Source organism: Phaseolus vulgaris, chromosome 6 (genome assembly GCF_000499845.2).
Source record: "Phaseolus vulgaris cultivar G19833 chromosome 6, P. vulgaris v2.0, whole genome shotgun sequence".
Classification (NCBI taxonomy): domain Eukaryota; kingdom Viridiplantae; phylum Streptophyta; class Magnoliopsida; order Fabales; family Fabaceae; genus Phaseolus; species Phaseolus vulgaris.
Window position 1 is genome coordinate 13,638,410 of NC_023754.2, and position 16,499 is coordinate 13,654,908.

At 35.8% G+C, this 16,499-nt stretch overlaps 1 protein-coding gene across 1 annotated transcript; it reads left to right on the forward strand.

Moving 5' to 3' along the window:
• The first annotated feature begins 2,986 nt into the window (after positions 1-2,986).
• Positions 2,987-4,765, forward strand: LOC137833416 (disease resistance RPP13-like protein 4). The gene has a single exon (XM_068641768.1). It carries the CDS (start codon positions 2,987-2,989, stop codon positions 4,763-4,765), a length of 1,779 nt encoding a protein of 592 aa, XP_068497869.1.
• Positions 4,766-16,499: the final 11,734 nt, after the last annotated feature.

The window sequence follows — 16,499 nt, forward strand, 5'->3', positions numbered from 1 at the left end:
CGGTAAAAGCAGCGTTTGAGTGTCTCAATAAACGTACCAGACCAAGTTCGGTGTTTAAGCTACTATGACAGACTAAAGTTTTTCGTAATGTGTTGGTAACAGCATGGAGGGTTCTGTTAGATAGACTACGTACCAACTAGAGTATGCCTTTTGAAAAGAGGGGTAACGGTTTCCTCACCACTATGTGTGATGTGCTGCAGCGACAATGAGTCAACACAACATCTCTTTATGGCATGTAAAGTTGCTCAGAGTGGGAATTCTGTCTATACAACATAATGACTTACCATGTTACTTTGAACAATTTTGTCTGCTCCAGATCAACCACAAGCAGAATTGTGTTTGAAAAGGCATGTGGATGGCGGTAGTAAGGTGTTTATGGGAACAAAAGAATATAATAGTCTTCAAACAAGAGGTAGTTGATGAGGAAGACTATAGTCCTTCAACTACTCCCTAGGAGAATGGCACATTAACCCAATTCAGTGTCTTACTAGGATGATCTATCTATGTTTATGTTGTGTGAGCTGGTCTTTATGCAGGTATTAACTCAAATGTGCAGTGCAAAACAAAAAACGTATAGACAGTAGCAATTATAAAGATTATGTAGAGATAGTGCGAAACATGAAGAAAATTTGTTATATTAGAGATTTGCCCATAAAAATACATCCATAAATCTTATATTGTCTAGAGCAGAGACCAATAATAACTCATACACTCTCATCCTTCACTTCACCAAAATGCTTTTAAAAGATAAAATTATATACATTAAGTTCGAAAGGCCGACAAAAAAAACATTAAGTTCGAAAGAGAACATGTAACAATTATTAACTTAGTCTATGATAACAAAATGAGAGTTTCACTCCTAACTAATCTCTTATCTCTCAATTGAAAGGTTGTTTTAGTACTTTCAAATTACTTAAAAATAAAAACATAAAGTATAATTTTTACATGCATCCTCTCTTTAATCTACCGATATATTTTTTAATATAAAAATATGAATTTCAAAATAGAATTACTATATTAATTTACTTGATATTGCAACAATCTTTATATAATTATTTTTCCTTTTTAGTACATATACTATTATTTTCCAAACTAAATTTTTTAGATTTGCGTTGCGTCTAAGTTTGAACTAAATGGTATAAGATGTTTTTGTTTCTGTATGAAATTTCTCTTGGATTTATTTCTTGTCGAATTAGTATATAAAATTCATTTAATTTTTTTCTTATTTTTTAAATTTTTTATGGAAAAAGGACATACAGATATCCCTATAATAAATATGTTCACAATTTGTATGGTTTAGATTGATTTGGATTTTTCAATTTTTTTTCTTTCAAACCAACCAGTCCGATAAAAATCGTGATTTATTTTGGATTAGGTTTCATATACAAATGTATTTTGTTTTTTAAAAAAATAATTTAATCCATAAATTTATATATAATTATGTCACGATTATAAAAAAATATAATTATGTCACAAAAAAGATATTTTATTACAATTTTTTTACATAAACTAAATAATTAGTAATAAAGTTATAATAAAATATGTAATTATTATAAGATTATGCCACAAAATTTCCTTGTGTAATAATTAGTAATATAAAAATACATATTATTTGTTTGATTTGAATTAGTTAAATTACAAATCTGATACCAGCATTAGTGATTAGAAAATATTATTGATTTTGTTTCAAATTGGATCAAATAAATTAAAAATTTGAACCAATTTAAATGATTCAGTACAAACTTTCGAGTTGATTAAAACCGAATTATACCAATCATGAAAACACTTATCTCTCTCATCTAGTCTATCCTCTTTTCTTATGCAAACCATTTTTTTTTTGTAAGTTAAAATTAATTTTTATAAAGTTTAAATTAGTTTTTAGATAAACTCAATATTCGTTATTATATACGTGCATAAATTAAGTTTACCTGAATTATGAAATAACTTTTTCTTATTTTCTTCTTACAAAATTAACAAATTGAAAACAAGATTCTGAAATTGCAAATAAATAGAATTCAGTTGTGAAAGAAAGGATAGCTTTGGACAACTTCTGATGGAAGAAAAGAATAATGTGAAACTTTTGTCACTGGGTTCTTTGCTTGACATAGATGCGATTTAATGTCAAATTTCAACAGATTAAACGAAATATACCCCCTTCCAACATTATCTAAAGCAGAAAAATGTTCCACTTCATTCATACCATCTTCACCTCATAAACTTAATTTAAATTATTATTAAATGGATTAAATATATTTTTCATCTTTATACTTTTAAGGAAATAATGGGTTAAATATATTTTTCATCTTTATACTTTTAAGGTAAAATTGGTTTTAGTGCCTAGGACCAAACCATTGGAATTGATACTTACAGAATATAAATTGTATTATACTATAATATTATAACATTCATATTAGCAGTGAACTTTTAGAAGTAAAAAATAATATTGAGAATAAATCATTCTAATAATATTTTTAATACAATTATCCAGAAAATGTAAAAGAAAAAAAAATCAATTTCACATTAAAAAAAACATATATTTAACCCTTATTAAATTGAAGGTATCAATTTCTTACTATTAAATTTAAATTAAGAGAATTTACGCATATGACCTAACTTTGGTTGGAAGCATATGCAGAATACATCAAATAATTGAACGCTAGAGAGAATGACGTGAAGATCTTGTTGATTGATTCCTTCCTTGCAAACTATACAAAGTTTATGTTAATCTCATATAGTTAATCAAACCTGGCATGAGTACTTTTTTCTTTCTTTCTTTCTATATACAACAATACTCATTCACTTCCAACACGTTATTAAAACTCGTTTATTACAAACACTTCATTAATCACTTTTCAGTGTCTCATTTCTCTCTTCTGTCTCTTTGTCTTGTTTGGTGTCAAATAGATTTGTAGCTGCCGCAGTCATTTTTTCACCCAAAACATCAATTTGAAGCTACAAAATCTTGCAACACTTTCATTGGTCAAAAATGTCTATTCGAACAAACCCTAAGAAAGCAATTCCTCTTGTGCTGAGGCGTCTGAGGATGACCAGGACCACCAAGACACTGGACAAATCATCTGATGAAAAGTTGGAAAAGTTGACTTCCCAACTAGACCAAATAAAGGATTTGTTCATGGCAGTGAAGAGCAATGGAGACGAACTCCTTGACACATTAACGCTCCTAGATCGCCATCTGCGCAGCATAGATGAGGATAACATAGACAAAGAGAAGTTTGAGAGTGACATCGAAACCATTTTCCTAAGAATCAAGGACTCAACTGAAAAGTTGCTGCCAAAGGGTTGGGCCAGTCAAGGAGAAATACAAACATCTGTCTCATCAAAAGTAACAGCATCTCAGGATCACAAGACTAGAAAGTTGCACTCAGCTCCCTCTTCAAGCCAACACAAGGATGAGTTGCATGAGGAAAACTTGAGTCATAACATTGAGGTCAGCTATGAAAAACTCGAAGGACATCTAAAACCTTGCTTGTTGTCTCTCCTAGTTTTCCCTGAAGATGCTGTTATAAATAAAAGACACACAATTTACTGGTGGATTGGAGAGGGTGTTGTGAAAAGTGCAGGAGAGAAAACAGCAGAGGAAGTAGGGGAGGGAGTGGTTGATGAGCTTCTGAATTGTAGAATGATTGTAGCTCATGGTAATGGCTTGAATCCCATTGTGAAAAGTTTCAAAATCAATCCTCGCATCCGTGGTGAGTTGGTGACGTTAGATTCAAGAAAAACGTTACCACATCTTGGATCGTCTTTCCAAATATTCTCCAATCAACGAGCTTGGTTAGTACTTGAGAAACGTAAAGTTGTACTAGGTGATGATCATTTAAAACCTAACCATTGGAAAAGTATTTTCAATGTTGGGGCAAGCTATCTGAGTTTTGATTCTGAATGGTTGGCTAAAATGAAGAGTTTAGAAGTGCTTCAACTTGGTCGTTGGCAAGATTCACCTTCACATCACATTGAAGTGGGGAGTGAAGAATTCCTGAAGGAGTTGAGGGATCATAAGCAATTGAAGTATCTTAGTCTGCGCGGGATATCAAGAATACCCGAGTTGCCACCCTCCATTGAACAACTTGAGAACTTAGAAATCCTTGATCTCAAAGCTTGCCACAGTTTGGAAGCACTTCCAAAAAACATTGCATCAATGAAAAGTCTCACACATTTGGATGTATCTGAATGTTACTTGCTGGACAGCATGCCAAGGGGGATTGAGAAGCTCACTCAGCTCCAAGTACTCAAAGGGTTTGTAATAGGCAGTTCTAGCAAGACACCATGCAGAATATCAGATCTTGCAAATCTGAAGAAACTAAAGAGATTCAGTGTACATATTGGAAGTGAGGCTGTGATACAGGACATGGAATTTGAAAGCCTGAAGGAGTTGACAGCAGTTAACTGTCTGAAAATATCATGGGGTGTGTCTGGAGAAAAGTACAGTGATATTCAGGTCCTTTTCCCATCAAGTTTGGAGAAGTTGGACCTTGAAGGCTTTCCTGGATCAGGAATTCCAGAGTGGTTGAAGCCTAGTAGGGTACCGGGAGCTATGAAGAAGCTATATATAAAGGGAGGAAAACTCAAAAGTTTGGATCATGGTGAGATATGCCATAAGTGGCATGTGGAGATTTTGCGTCTCAAGTACCTAAAGCACCTTCAAATTGAGGAGCGAAAATTGCACAAGTTGTTTCCTTCACTGAGGTATGTAGAAAGAACAATGGTCCTGAACCAGTCTTTTCCGGAATGGAGACTTGAAGAGTGAGGGTGAAAGTAACTCCATGCCATGAAACAATTCATTTGTGTTATTTCAATTATACCATGCTACTTATGTAATTGTTTGTATTCCTTCTATCAAAGGTGATGATGGTTAAGATTCTTGAGTTAACTTTGTTTTACTTGTTAAATGTTTAAACTATGAGTGTTTTATATAAGGTAAATGTTCCTAAAGTGTTTCATGTAAAATAAACCTTTGTCTATTGACCTATTAGTGTCTTCTTTTAGTCTTCTATTTCCCAAATGATTGTAATGTTTCTTCATTCGATCAATAATATGCTATCTGGTTTGGAAAATATTAATTTCACACCATATAAAACAGAACACTTCCACTTACAACTTATTTTAATAATATAATAATATATATTTATAATCTATATTAAAATATAAAAAAGTATGATTAAAATAAAATATTGAGTTGTGAAATGAGTGTATATTTCTTTTTAATGGTATCAACCTATCGACACCCATGCATCTAGTTTATACTGATTTCAGTCGAACAAAACATATATTCAATATGATTATTGGATTAATTTTTTAATTTAGTCTACTAGGTTGAGAAATAGCAAAATGTGTAATATTTATTGGTAGCATCATCACTTAATTTATATATAAGGTTGAAATTAAAGAATTTTTTTTATCCAATTAATATATTTTATTTTTCGTGGAAGGGGATTTGGAGTTTTTGCTTTTATTTTCTTAAGATGCTTTTTATACGAAACTTTTCACTACAATAGAAACCGTGCTTTTCTCGGTCAAAAATAATCCAAATTAATGAAAATCGACGACAAAATGTTGGATTTGCATCAGCCCAGAAGTCGATGAGAAAAGCGTTGAAACAAAGTGCATCAACAAGCGAGAGTGACGAAAATTGTATGGGTCAAGCGGGCATGACACATAGAAACGCTATTATGCGGATCAGAAATGCGGATCAGAAACGTCATTATGTGTCAACCAAGTCGATTGATGACTCCTTTTATGACGAGTATACCGAAGTAGAAGTAATAATTTTTCCTTAGGACGGATATCGAATTCATAAGGAATCGTTGTTTAAAATCCGTACAATAATTTAATTTGATTTGATATTGTCAATAGCTTGCATGAAATGTAAATAAAAACAAAGTAAAGAGTTAGTTGATTCAATTGAGAAAATTGGGCTTGGGGTCACCTCTCTTACTCTTTTTCTTTTTTTTCTTTAAGATTAAATAATCAGCAAAAAGATTAAATAACAGGAACCACTTAAGGGGTGGTTCAACCTTATACATACCTAAAAAATATGAAACAATTTCTCTGGTCTCTCAAACCAACAAATAGAGAGACAAATAAATCTACCACTAAAAACCCGTACAGCCCGTTCACTTTCAAGACTAACTCGTACCAATTCAAAACTAACCTGTACAAATTCAAATCTAAAACATACAAACTCAAAACCTAACTGAAGGAATAACTCTTATAAAAGCTCACTTTATTGAAAACATACAAGCCTTAGGATCAATGCACCTCAGAGAGTAAGTAAAACTAACAGAAACAGTTTTAGAAGTTACCCAAGACCAAGCCTTTAATTGTGTCAAAGTGAACACTTCCGAAGGATCGATCACCCCTCCTTGGAAAATATGTTTATTCCTGTGCTTCCATAATTCACTAACTACAGTTATCCAAACACAATTCCAAACTACATTAACTTGGACAGGAGCATTTAGCAAAATAAAATGCAAGAAGTGAGTTGTTGGGACAACATGGTCAACCGACGCAATCCCTAACCATGTATAGCACTGATTCCAGACTAACCAAGCAATCCTGCAATCAAGAAACATGTGTTTTGTCGACTCCACAGCCATCCTGCAAAAACTACATAGATTGGTATCCACCAAAACCCCACGCCTCTCCAAGTTAGCTTTTGTGGCAATCGAATTAATCAACACCCTCCAAGCGATAATCTGCGCTGAGGGCAAAGCAGTAATCTTCCAGAGGAAGACAAACACACTTTTTCCCTCAACAGGGTCTCTTAAAAGATCATAGGCAGATTTTACCGAGAAACCACTATCCTTACCAGCCTTCCAAACTCGACTATGTGCAGAATTCAAGATAGAGGTCTTTCCATGCACTTCTTGTAACAGCTGGACTTCCTGGCATTTTCCCGATCAAACAGACCTCTCCTCCAAATTAACTTCCACTCCCATCTATCATTAACCCACCCCCACAAGACTGTAAACTACCTTCTTTATTACCACACAAAGAGAACAATCTTGGGAATTTACTTTTCAAATCTTCGTTGTCCACCCAAACATCTTTCCAAAACAAAATATCCTTCCCGTCTCCCACTCTCCACTCGCAACAATTCTCAAAGGATTTACCCCAATCCTCCATCTCCCAAATCCCCTTCAAGTCTCTCTCCACCAGCTAGAATCTTTAGCATTACTCCTTTGTTCTTGCAAATTTCTCCAGCCTCCGTATTTAGATTCAAGAATTTCTTTCCACAAACCATCCTTCTCAGTCTCCAGACGCCAAATCCACTTTCCCAGCAGTGCTGCATTGAAAAACCTTAAATTCAAAATTCCAAGACCACCAGCTTCTCTAGGCTCGCACACCTTTCTCCACGAGACCCACGCTACTTTCTTTCCTTCATCTCCCCATCCCCACAAAAACCTTCTCTGTACCTTTTCAAACTCCTTTAACACAGCAACATGCAGTTTGTACACGGATAAATAAAACAACGGAATGGCAGAAAGCACCGACTTAATAAGACACACTCTCCCTGCCAACAAGAGAAATCTGCCTTTCCATCTACCCAACCTGCTCTTAACTCTTTCTAATACACCATCCCAAAACGAGACTCGCTTGTGACTCCCCCCAACGAGCAACCCCAGATATTTGAAGGGAGTTTTCATCACTTCACAATTAAGGATTGCAGCATACTGCTGAATCATAGTATGATCAACCTCCACCCCTCCAATTCTACTTTTTGAGAAATTAACCTTCAAACCAGAGGCTAATTCAAAACAGTGCAGAATAACCTTCAGATTGCAGACTGATTTAAAATTCGCTTCACATAAAAACAGAGTATCATCCGCATATTGAAGCATGTTCACCTTAACCTTTTGTGCCCCAACCTCCAGACTTTCCACCAAATTCTTCTTTACAACTATCCTTACAACACCTGCCAATCCTTCTGCCACAATGAGAAACAAGAAAGGCGCAAGAGGGTCACCTTGACGAAGACCCCTCTTTGGACAGAATTCTGAGGTAAGACTCCCATTTACAAGCACCGACACAAAGGAAGAAACCAAACAAGATTTAATCCATCTTATCCATTTTTCGCAGAAGCCTAGCCTTCCAAGCATGTAGAATAAGAACTCCCAACTTACAGAGTCATAGGCCTTCTCGTAACCAACTTTAAAATAAACACAACTCTTCTTCCTTCGCTTCACCTCCTCTAAAACCTCATTTGCCACGAGGACACTATCCAATATGCCCCTTCCTTCCAAGAAAGCTGATTGCTTGGGATCAATCAACTTACTCATCACTTTCTTCAACCAGAGAGACAAAACCTTCGAGACAATTTTGTATAAACAACCTACCAAAGAAATAGGTCTGAAGTCGCTTAACTGCTGCGGATTGTCCATCTTGGGAACCAAACAGATGAAAGACGCGTTTGACCCCCTGGGCCAACTTCCTCTATCTGCAAACTCATTCACTGCCTTCAAAACATCCTCTCTAAAGATCTCCCAACAAAACTTTAAAAAACCAAAGTTAAACCCATCAGGACCGGGACTCTTCGAGCTTTCACAACTCCATATTGCAAATTTAACTTCTTCTTCGGAAATATCTTCTACCAACATTCTATTTTCCTCCCCAGAAACTGAACTGAAAGCAACATTATCCAACCTTATAGGAACCCCCTCAACTTCATCAAACCGAGATTTAAAAAAATTCCTAACCTTATCCTTTACCACCTCTGTATTATCACACCACAGGCCATCCACAAAAACTCCATTTAAGCCATTTCTTGCCCTCCTCCACTTAACAACCGAATGAAAAAAGCTTGTATTGAGATCCCCATGTTGCAACCACTGATGACGAGTTTTTTGCTTCAAAATAGCCTCTTGCTTAAAAAGGAACCGACTGTATTCTGCCAGCACCCGCCTCTCCTCCTTACCCTGCTCGTCTAGATCACTTTCATCATCTCTTTCATCCAGCTCTTGAACTTTCTTGACCAAATTATCCCCTTCAAGGTTCACATAACCAAAGACCTCCCTATTCCATATTTTTAAATCAGCCTTCAGCTTTTTCAATTTTTCTTTAAACACAAACATGCCTTCGCCCTGTACCTCGTAACTATGCCATTTGCTCCTGACAAAATCTTTAAACCTCTTGTCACTCTGCCACGCATCCAAACTTCTGAACGGTTTCGGACCCTAATCCACTTTTGAGACCTTAAGCACTAAAGCGCAATGATCAGAAACAATTCTACTTATAACAAATTGTTTACAATCCGGCCACACATCTAGCCATTCCCTGGACACCAAGACCCTGTCAATTCTACTTTTAACTAACCCATTTGGCTTGTACCAAGTAAATTTTCTCCCTACCATCGGTACATCCACAAGCTCAGAAATTTCAATAAAGTCATTAAACCCTCTGATATCTCTGCTGTAATCAAACGTGGAGAACAGACTCATTCTCTCTTCCTGTCACCTAACAGAATTAAAGTCTCCAATCACGCACCACACCCTATTGTTCTGGCGTCGTCTAAGCTCACCGATGTCTTCCCAAAGAACCTTCTTTTCCCTCAACAAGCTTGGACTATAAACGTTAACTATAACAACCTGAACCCCTCCACCACCCTTCCACACCCCTTCTACAGCAGAGAAATTGTTACCTCTGAAAAAATTGACGAGTTGGAATTGGTTGCTTCTCCACATAGTTATGATCCCTCCTGCATTATTTCTAGCACCAACTTCAATCCACCCAATATCATTAGATCCCCACAAATGAAAAATCAACTCCTTACTAACCTTGTCGCATTTAGTCTCCTGTAAGCATAACATATCTGTCTGTTCTTTGCTGATCAGATCTTTAATATATTTTCGTTTAATACCCCCTCCTATCCCTCTTATATTCATACTAACAACCTTCATCATCTGAAACACTGCTCTCCTTCCCAACAAGTTTCTGCTTACCGCTGTCTCGGTTTTCCAAAGATTTTAACTTGCTAATAACAATTTCCTCGTCACCAATAAAGGAGAACCCGAGTTCCTTTCCTATGCTCCACATTCTAGCAGCTTCAAAGTTATCGTTTTTCAATCGATAAGCCTAGATCCATATTGGACAGCACTGTCGATGCTTCGCTGAGAGGAACATAGGACTCACGACTAACATTAACGTCCAACAAAGCTCGAGGTTGTGAGCCTGTTCCTCCAAAACTGACCAAAGGGACACGGTTGAACTCGCGACTTACAAAGCTTCCATCCATTTGACGGGTCGCACTTGTTGGGAAAAACGGGTAATTTTCCCACTAAAACAAAACCCTAACAGAGCTACCCGACAAATAATATTGAATAAATAAAGCGGAATAATAAAAGAGATAAAGAGGAAAGAACACACCCGAAAATTGTTAACGGAGTTCGGCCTGTTTAGCCTAATCTCCGAACACAGCAAAAACAGCTCACTTTTATTACTATGAGAGAAGATATTACAAATTGGGATATATAACAGTGAAGGAGGGGATGTTAATATATAACCCTCAAACCTCCTTCCCAAACAATGAACCCACCGATGTGTGACTTGGGATTAAGCCAAAATCAACAAATCTCCACCTTGGCTTAATTTCAAGTCCCACCTAAAACAAATCTTCTCAAAACATAACAAAAACAAAACTTTACAGTGCTTCAAATTTGCGCCTCTGGGCGCCAACTTCAAATGTGCAAAATATTAACCAAGTCTAAACAATGTTCAAACTTGGCCCTTGTAACCACCTTGGTGAGCATATCTGCAGGATTTTCCGTAGTGTGAATCTTCTGGAGAACAATCTCCTCTTCTTCGAGAATCTCACGCACAAAGTGATAACGAACATCAATGTGCTTCGTCCGTGCATGAAAGACTTGATTCTTTGCTAAATGAATAGCACTCTGACTGTCAGAATATAACTCAAGTTGTTTCTGACCAACTCCCAAGTCTTTAAGCAACCCATGAAGCCAAATTGCTTCTTTCACAGCCTCTGTAATCGCCATATACTCTGCCTCTGTCGTAGACAAAGCCACCGTAGACTGCAAGGTAGACTTCCAACTAACTGGCGCTTTTGCTAAAGTGAACAAATAGCCAGTTGTAGACCGTCGCTTATCCAAATCACCTGCATAATCAGAATCACAATATCCAACTATGCATTGACCAAGTGATTCATCTTGCTCAAATGCCAATCCAACATCTAAGGTATTTTGGAGGTACCGTAGAATCCATCTCACAGCTTGCCAATGACCCTTGCCCGGATCATGCATGTACCTGCTAACAACACTCACAGCCTGTGAAATATCTGGTCTTGTACACACCATTGCATACATCAAGCTTCCAACTGCATTTGCATATGGGACTTTCGCCATGTATTCTCGTTCTTCATCAGTCGTCGGAGATAAACGACTACTCAATTTCAAATGAGGAGCAAGTGGGGTACTTACAGGTTTTGTATCTTCGTGTATACCAAAACGTTGTAGTACCTTCTGCAAATACTGCTTCTGTGACAGCCAAAGTTTTCCCCTCTCTCTGTCCCTGTTTATCTCCATGCCGAGAATCTTCTTGGCTTCCCCCAAATCCTTCATCTCGAACTCTTTACTCAACTGAGCCTTTAACCTATCAATCTCAACTTGGCTCTTTGTTGCAATCAGCTTATCATCAACATATAAGAGTAAGTAAATGTAGGAACCATCTTCAAGTCTGCGCAAATACACACATTGATCATATTTGCTTCTCTTGTACTTCTGATCCTTCATGAACTTATCAAATCGTTTGTACCACTGTCTCGGAGATTGTTTCAGTCCGTACAACGATTTGCTAAGTTTACAAACCCAATCTTCTTTACCATCAACCTTGTATCCTTCTGGTTGAGTCATATAGATTTCCTCATTCAAATCACCGTGTAGGAACGCGGTCTTTACATCAAGTTGAGCAAGCTCCAAATTCAACTGTGCTACCAAGGCCAACAAAATTCGAATGGAGGAATGTTTAACAACTGGAGAAAATACCTCATTATAATCAATTCCCTCCCTCTGAGCAAAGCCTTTAGCAACCAACCTTGCCTTGTAGCGAACATCTTCTTTATTAGGAAATCCTTCTTTCTTTGCAAATACCCATTTGCACCCAATTGCCTTCTTACCTTTCGGTAATTGTGCCAGCTTCCACGTCTTGTTCTTCTTCGAAGACTGCATCTCCTCTTCCATCGCACCTGCCCAATTACCACTCTCTGAACTCAGAATGGCTTCTGGGTAAGTGGATGGAATGTCATCAACAACTGGAAGTGCATAGGCAACCATATCCATGAAACGAGTAGGCTTCTGAATGTCTCGTCTCTGTCTTCTAACTGCAATTGGCGCTGATTGTTGTTGAGATTCTTGGGTAGGAACCTCTTCCTCATCTGACTCTTCTTCTGCCATAGGAGAGTGACTTGTGGTATTTCGTGTTGGGATCACCACTGTCGGCTCAAACTCCACCTGCTTCCGGGCACACTCCACCAGTTGTGGAGTATTATCAGCTCCTTCTGGATTTACCTTCTTTAACATGGCAGATTCATCAAAGGTAACATCCCTGCTGATAATCGTCTTCTTTGCCTCTAGACACCACAAACGGTATCCCTTCACTCCAGGACTAAAGCCCATGAAAAGAGCTTTCTTTGCCCGTGGATCCAACTTTGATTCAATCACATGATAATATGCAATAGAACCAAAAATATGCAAAGAATCATAATCAGTTGCAGGTTTTCCAGACCATACCTCTAACGGGGTTTTGCCATCTATAGCAGATGATGGCAAACGATTGACGAGATGTTGAACGTATGTCACAGCCTCAGCCCAAAACTCTCTGCCTAACTCAGCATTAGACAACATACAACGAACTTTCTCCACAAGTGTCTTGTTCATACGCTCCGAAACCCCATTCTGCTGTGGTGTTTTTCTAACAGTGAAGTGCCGAACTATGCCACAATCTTGGCATACCTTCAGGAACGGATCACTCTTGTATTCTCCTCCATTATCTGTTCGGAGAACCTTAATCTTCCTTCCTGTCTGGTTTTCAACTTGAGCTTTCCACTTAAGGAAAATTCCAAGCACATTATTTTTGTTCTTCATAGTAAACACCTAAACTCTCCTGGAAAAATCATCAACAAAAGTGACAAAATAATGCCTACCTCCGATTGACGGAGTCTTGGCAGGTCCCCACACATCTGAATGCACATAATCCAGAATACCCTTGGTATTGTGAATTGCAGTGCCAAACTTCACTCTTCGTTGTTTTCCCAGAACACAATGCTCACAAAATTCAAGTTTGCAAGCCTTCGTACCTTTCAACAATCCCTGCTTGGTAAGAATTTGCAAGGATTTCTCTCCAGCATGGCCTAACCTCATATGCCACAACTTCGCTGCCTCAGCATCCTTCTTAGAGCTAGAAGTTGCTGCCGCTACTGTCCCCACCACTGTACTACCTTGATAGTAATACAAATTGTTCTTCCTCACACCTTTCATCATCACCAGTGCTCCTGAAGTTGCTTTAAGAATTCCATCTCGCATCGTCACAACTAGGCCTTTAGATTCTAAAGCCCCCAATGAGATAAGATTCTTCTTCAACTTTGGAACGTACCGTACATCCCGCAAAATTCTAGTGGATCCATCATGATTCCGCAACTTGATTGAACCTATCCCGACTGTCTTACATGGATTATCATTACCCATGTAAACAACCCCGCCATCGAGTTCTTGAAAATCAAAGAACCATTCCCGAATGGGACACATATGATAGGTACAACCTGAATCCAATATCCACTCATCTGGATGCAATGATGCTGAAAGCGAGACAATCAACACATCACTTTTGCTTTCTGCAACATTTGTATCTTGCAGAGCCTTCCCTTCTTGATCTTTATTTGCCATTACAGACTCACAATATAATATTCAATATTACAAATAATTTCAAACAACCCAAGGCGAACCTTCAGCTCTTGATACCACTTGTTGGGAAAAACGGGTAATTTTCCCACTAAAACAAAACCCTAACAGAGCTACCCGACAAATAATATTGAATAAATAAAGCGGAATAATAAAAGAGATAAAGAGGAAAGAACACACCCGAAAATTGTTAACGGAGTTCGGCCTGTTTAGCCTAATCTCCGAGCACAGCAAAAACAGCTCACTTTTATTACTATGAGAGAAGATATTACAAATTGGGATATATAACAGTGAAGGAGGTGATGTTAATATATAACCCTCAAACCTCCTTCCCAAACAATGAACCCACCGATGTGGGACTTGGGATTAAGCCAAAATCAACAGCACTTGTATTTTGATTAACATAATAATATTCTATCATTTGATTGATATTGATATACGTATAAAAATAATTTATACTGATTCCACACATAAAATTATTAAGGAATCTCCTAATTTTTGTTTCCTTGTATATTTATATAAAAGCTCCTTATCATTACGATCAGACGTTAATAACAACTAACATTCCAAATATATTTCTTCAAATATGTTAAGCATTATCATTTATATTAGAAAATTTATTTTTCTAGCTGTGAACAACAGGCTCAAAAGATACTTCTCTACCATATTTTTTGCATGTATAGTCCCGCCTCTCTCAACTTTCCCCTTTCCACTATGACTTAATACATGTTGTATGTTGTGATTCCTAAAAATTTGGATTTTTTTTAGAGTTTGCTTTTAGAAATTAATTTAGATGCCAATAATTTTGTAGTCTATAAAATAATATCTAATTTACTTAATATAATAACTAATTATTTTTTAAAAAAAATTAGTTTTTATTTAATGATTTTCTAGTAATGTTAATTGTTTTTATTTTATTTTTTTTAATGATAATTTTGTTATAACAATTTATTGTTTTATTAAAGACTAGATAGTCTAAATTTATAAATCATTTAAAAAACTAGGAGAATTAAGACTAGAAAAAAATTATTAAATAAAAATAGGAGATACAACTACACATCATAACCTATCTAATCCTTATCTTAAGCAGTTTGCAGTTTTGATGTTGAATAGGGAAAGAAACAGAATCTAGTGGTGTATGTGAGTGACTATTATATGGAAAATACAAAAACAAAGGAATATAATTATCTCTTTAGAAAATAAGAGAGTATATATGGATTATTCTTCCCTGTCGCAGAAGAAAACATGACATTAACAAAATTATACGAGTGAAGCAAAGCATGAATTTCTCAGACCAGGTCAAGACATTTTCAAGGAAACAAGTTGATCCAAAGACAAAATATGAATTGAGGGAAAAGTGACGAAAGGAAAAATCTGAAAAAAGAGCAAAGGCAAGATCAATATAATGCTCAAAAACAATTTTCAACTGTAACAACATTACAATGCTCAATAATAAGAACAAAGATAGGGGCAATAGTGACTCCAAGACTGAGTAGAACAGATTAAAGAGGTATGTAATATGCTAATTATGTAAATTATGTACCTAAGTGCTGTATAAAAAGGAATTAGATAATTAAGTAGAAACCTATGAGGCTCAGACACTTCTCTTAAATGGCGTATTCATGTCGGACACACGTATCGGTGTCAACATTCGTAGGACACTCGTAGGACATTATCAGTAAAGTGTTCAATTCAAAAAATATTTGTTGGATTTTTTAAAATTCTAGCACGGTTCTAACACAATTTTAAAAAGTATAAATACAATAATTTTCTAAAAACTCAAATTTATTATGATTATAAAATAAGGAACAAATTTTTTTGAACCAGTCATAAAAAATATCTTCATGCTCCCAAAAGAATCTCAAACATACTTTTGCACATAAATATTTATTTTCAATTTATATAATTCAAAATTATATAATATATAGATTCGTGTCCCTGTGTCCTACATTTTAGAGATTATACGTATCTTCGTGTCTGTATCCGTATCAATGCTACATGGGTAGAAACAAGCTTATGATGTAATACACATATACCATAGCTTAGACCATATAAGAATTAGTTGATCATACTTAGAAACTTTACATTCTATCTATGTACCTTTGTCTATAAAAATGATTTTAATACAAAATTATACTTGCTTGCCAAAAAAAAAAATTATTAGTTTTGATCCTCACAATAAATTTTAAAAATTTATACATAACTAAAACTGTATTCTTTTTATCTATATATATATATATATATATGGAACTTAAATTGTATGATAAATAAAAATATATGTTTGGAAGAAAATGTTAAGAATGAAATCACATATTTAACAAGAAAAAAAAAATCATGTTTACTTATTTATGATTGAAAGTCATTTTTAACAATTTTATGAATATAGAATCATTTTTTTTTATTTGAATCCTAAACAATCAAAATTGAGCGAGAATAAATCGACAAAAAATTATATTAATCATACAAAGATTGTAAATTCTAGCAAATATTATAATATTGAATTCTATAAACGAACAAACTTTTCATTTGTGTGTAAGTTGAACCTAAAGCATATGTTATATAAAATAAATAAATAAA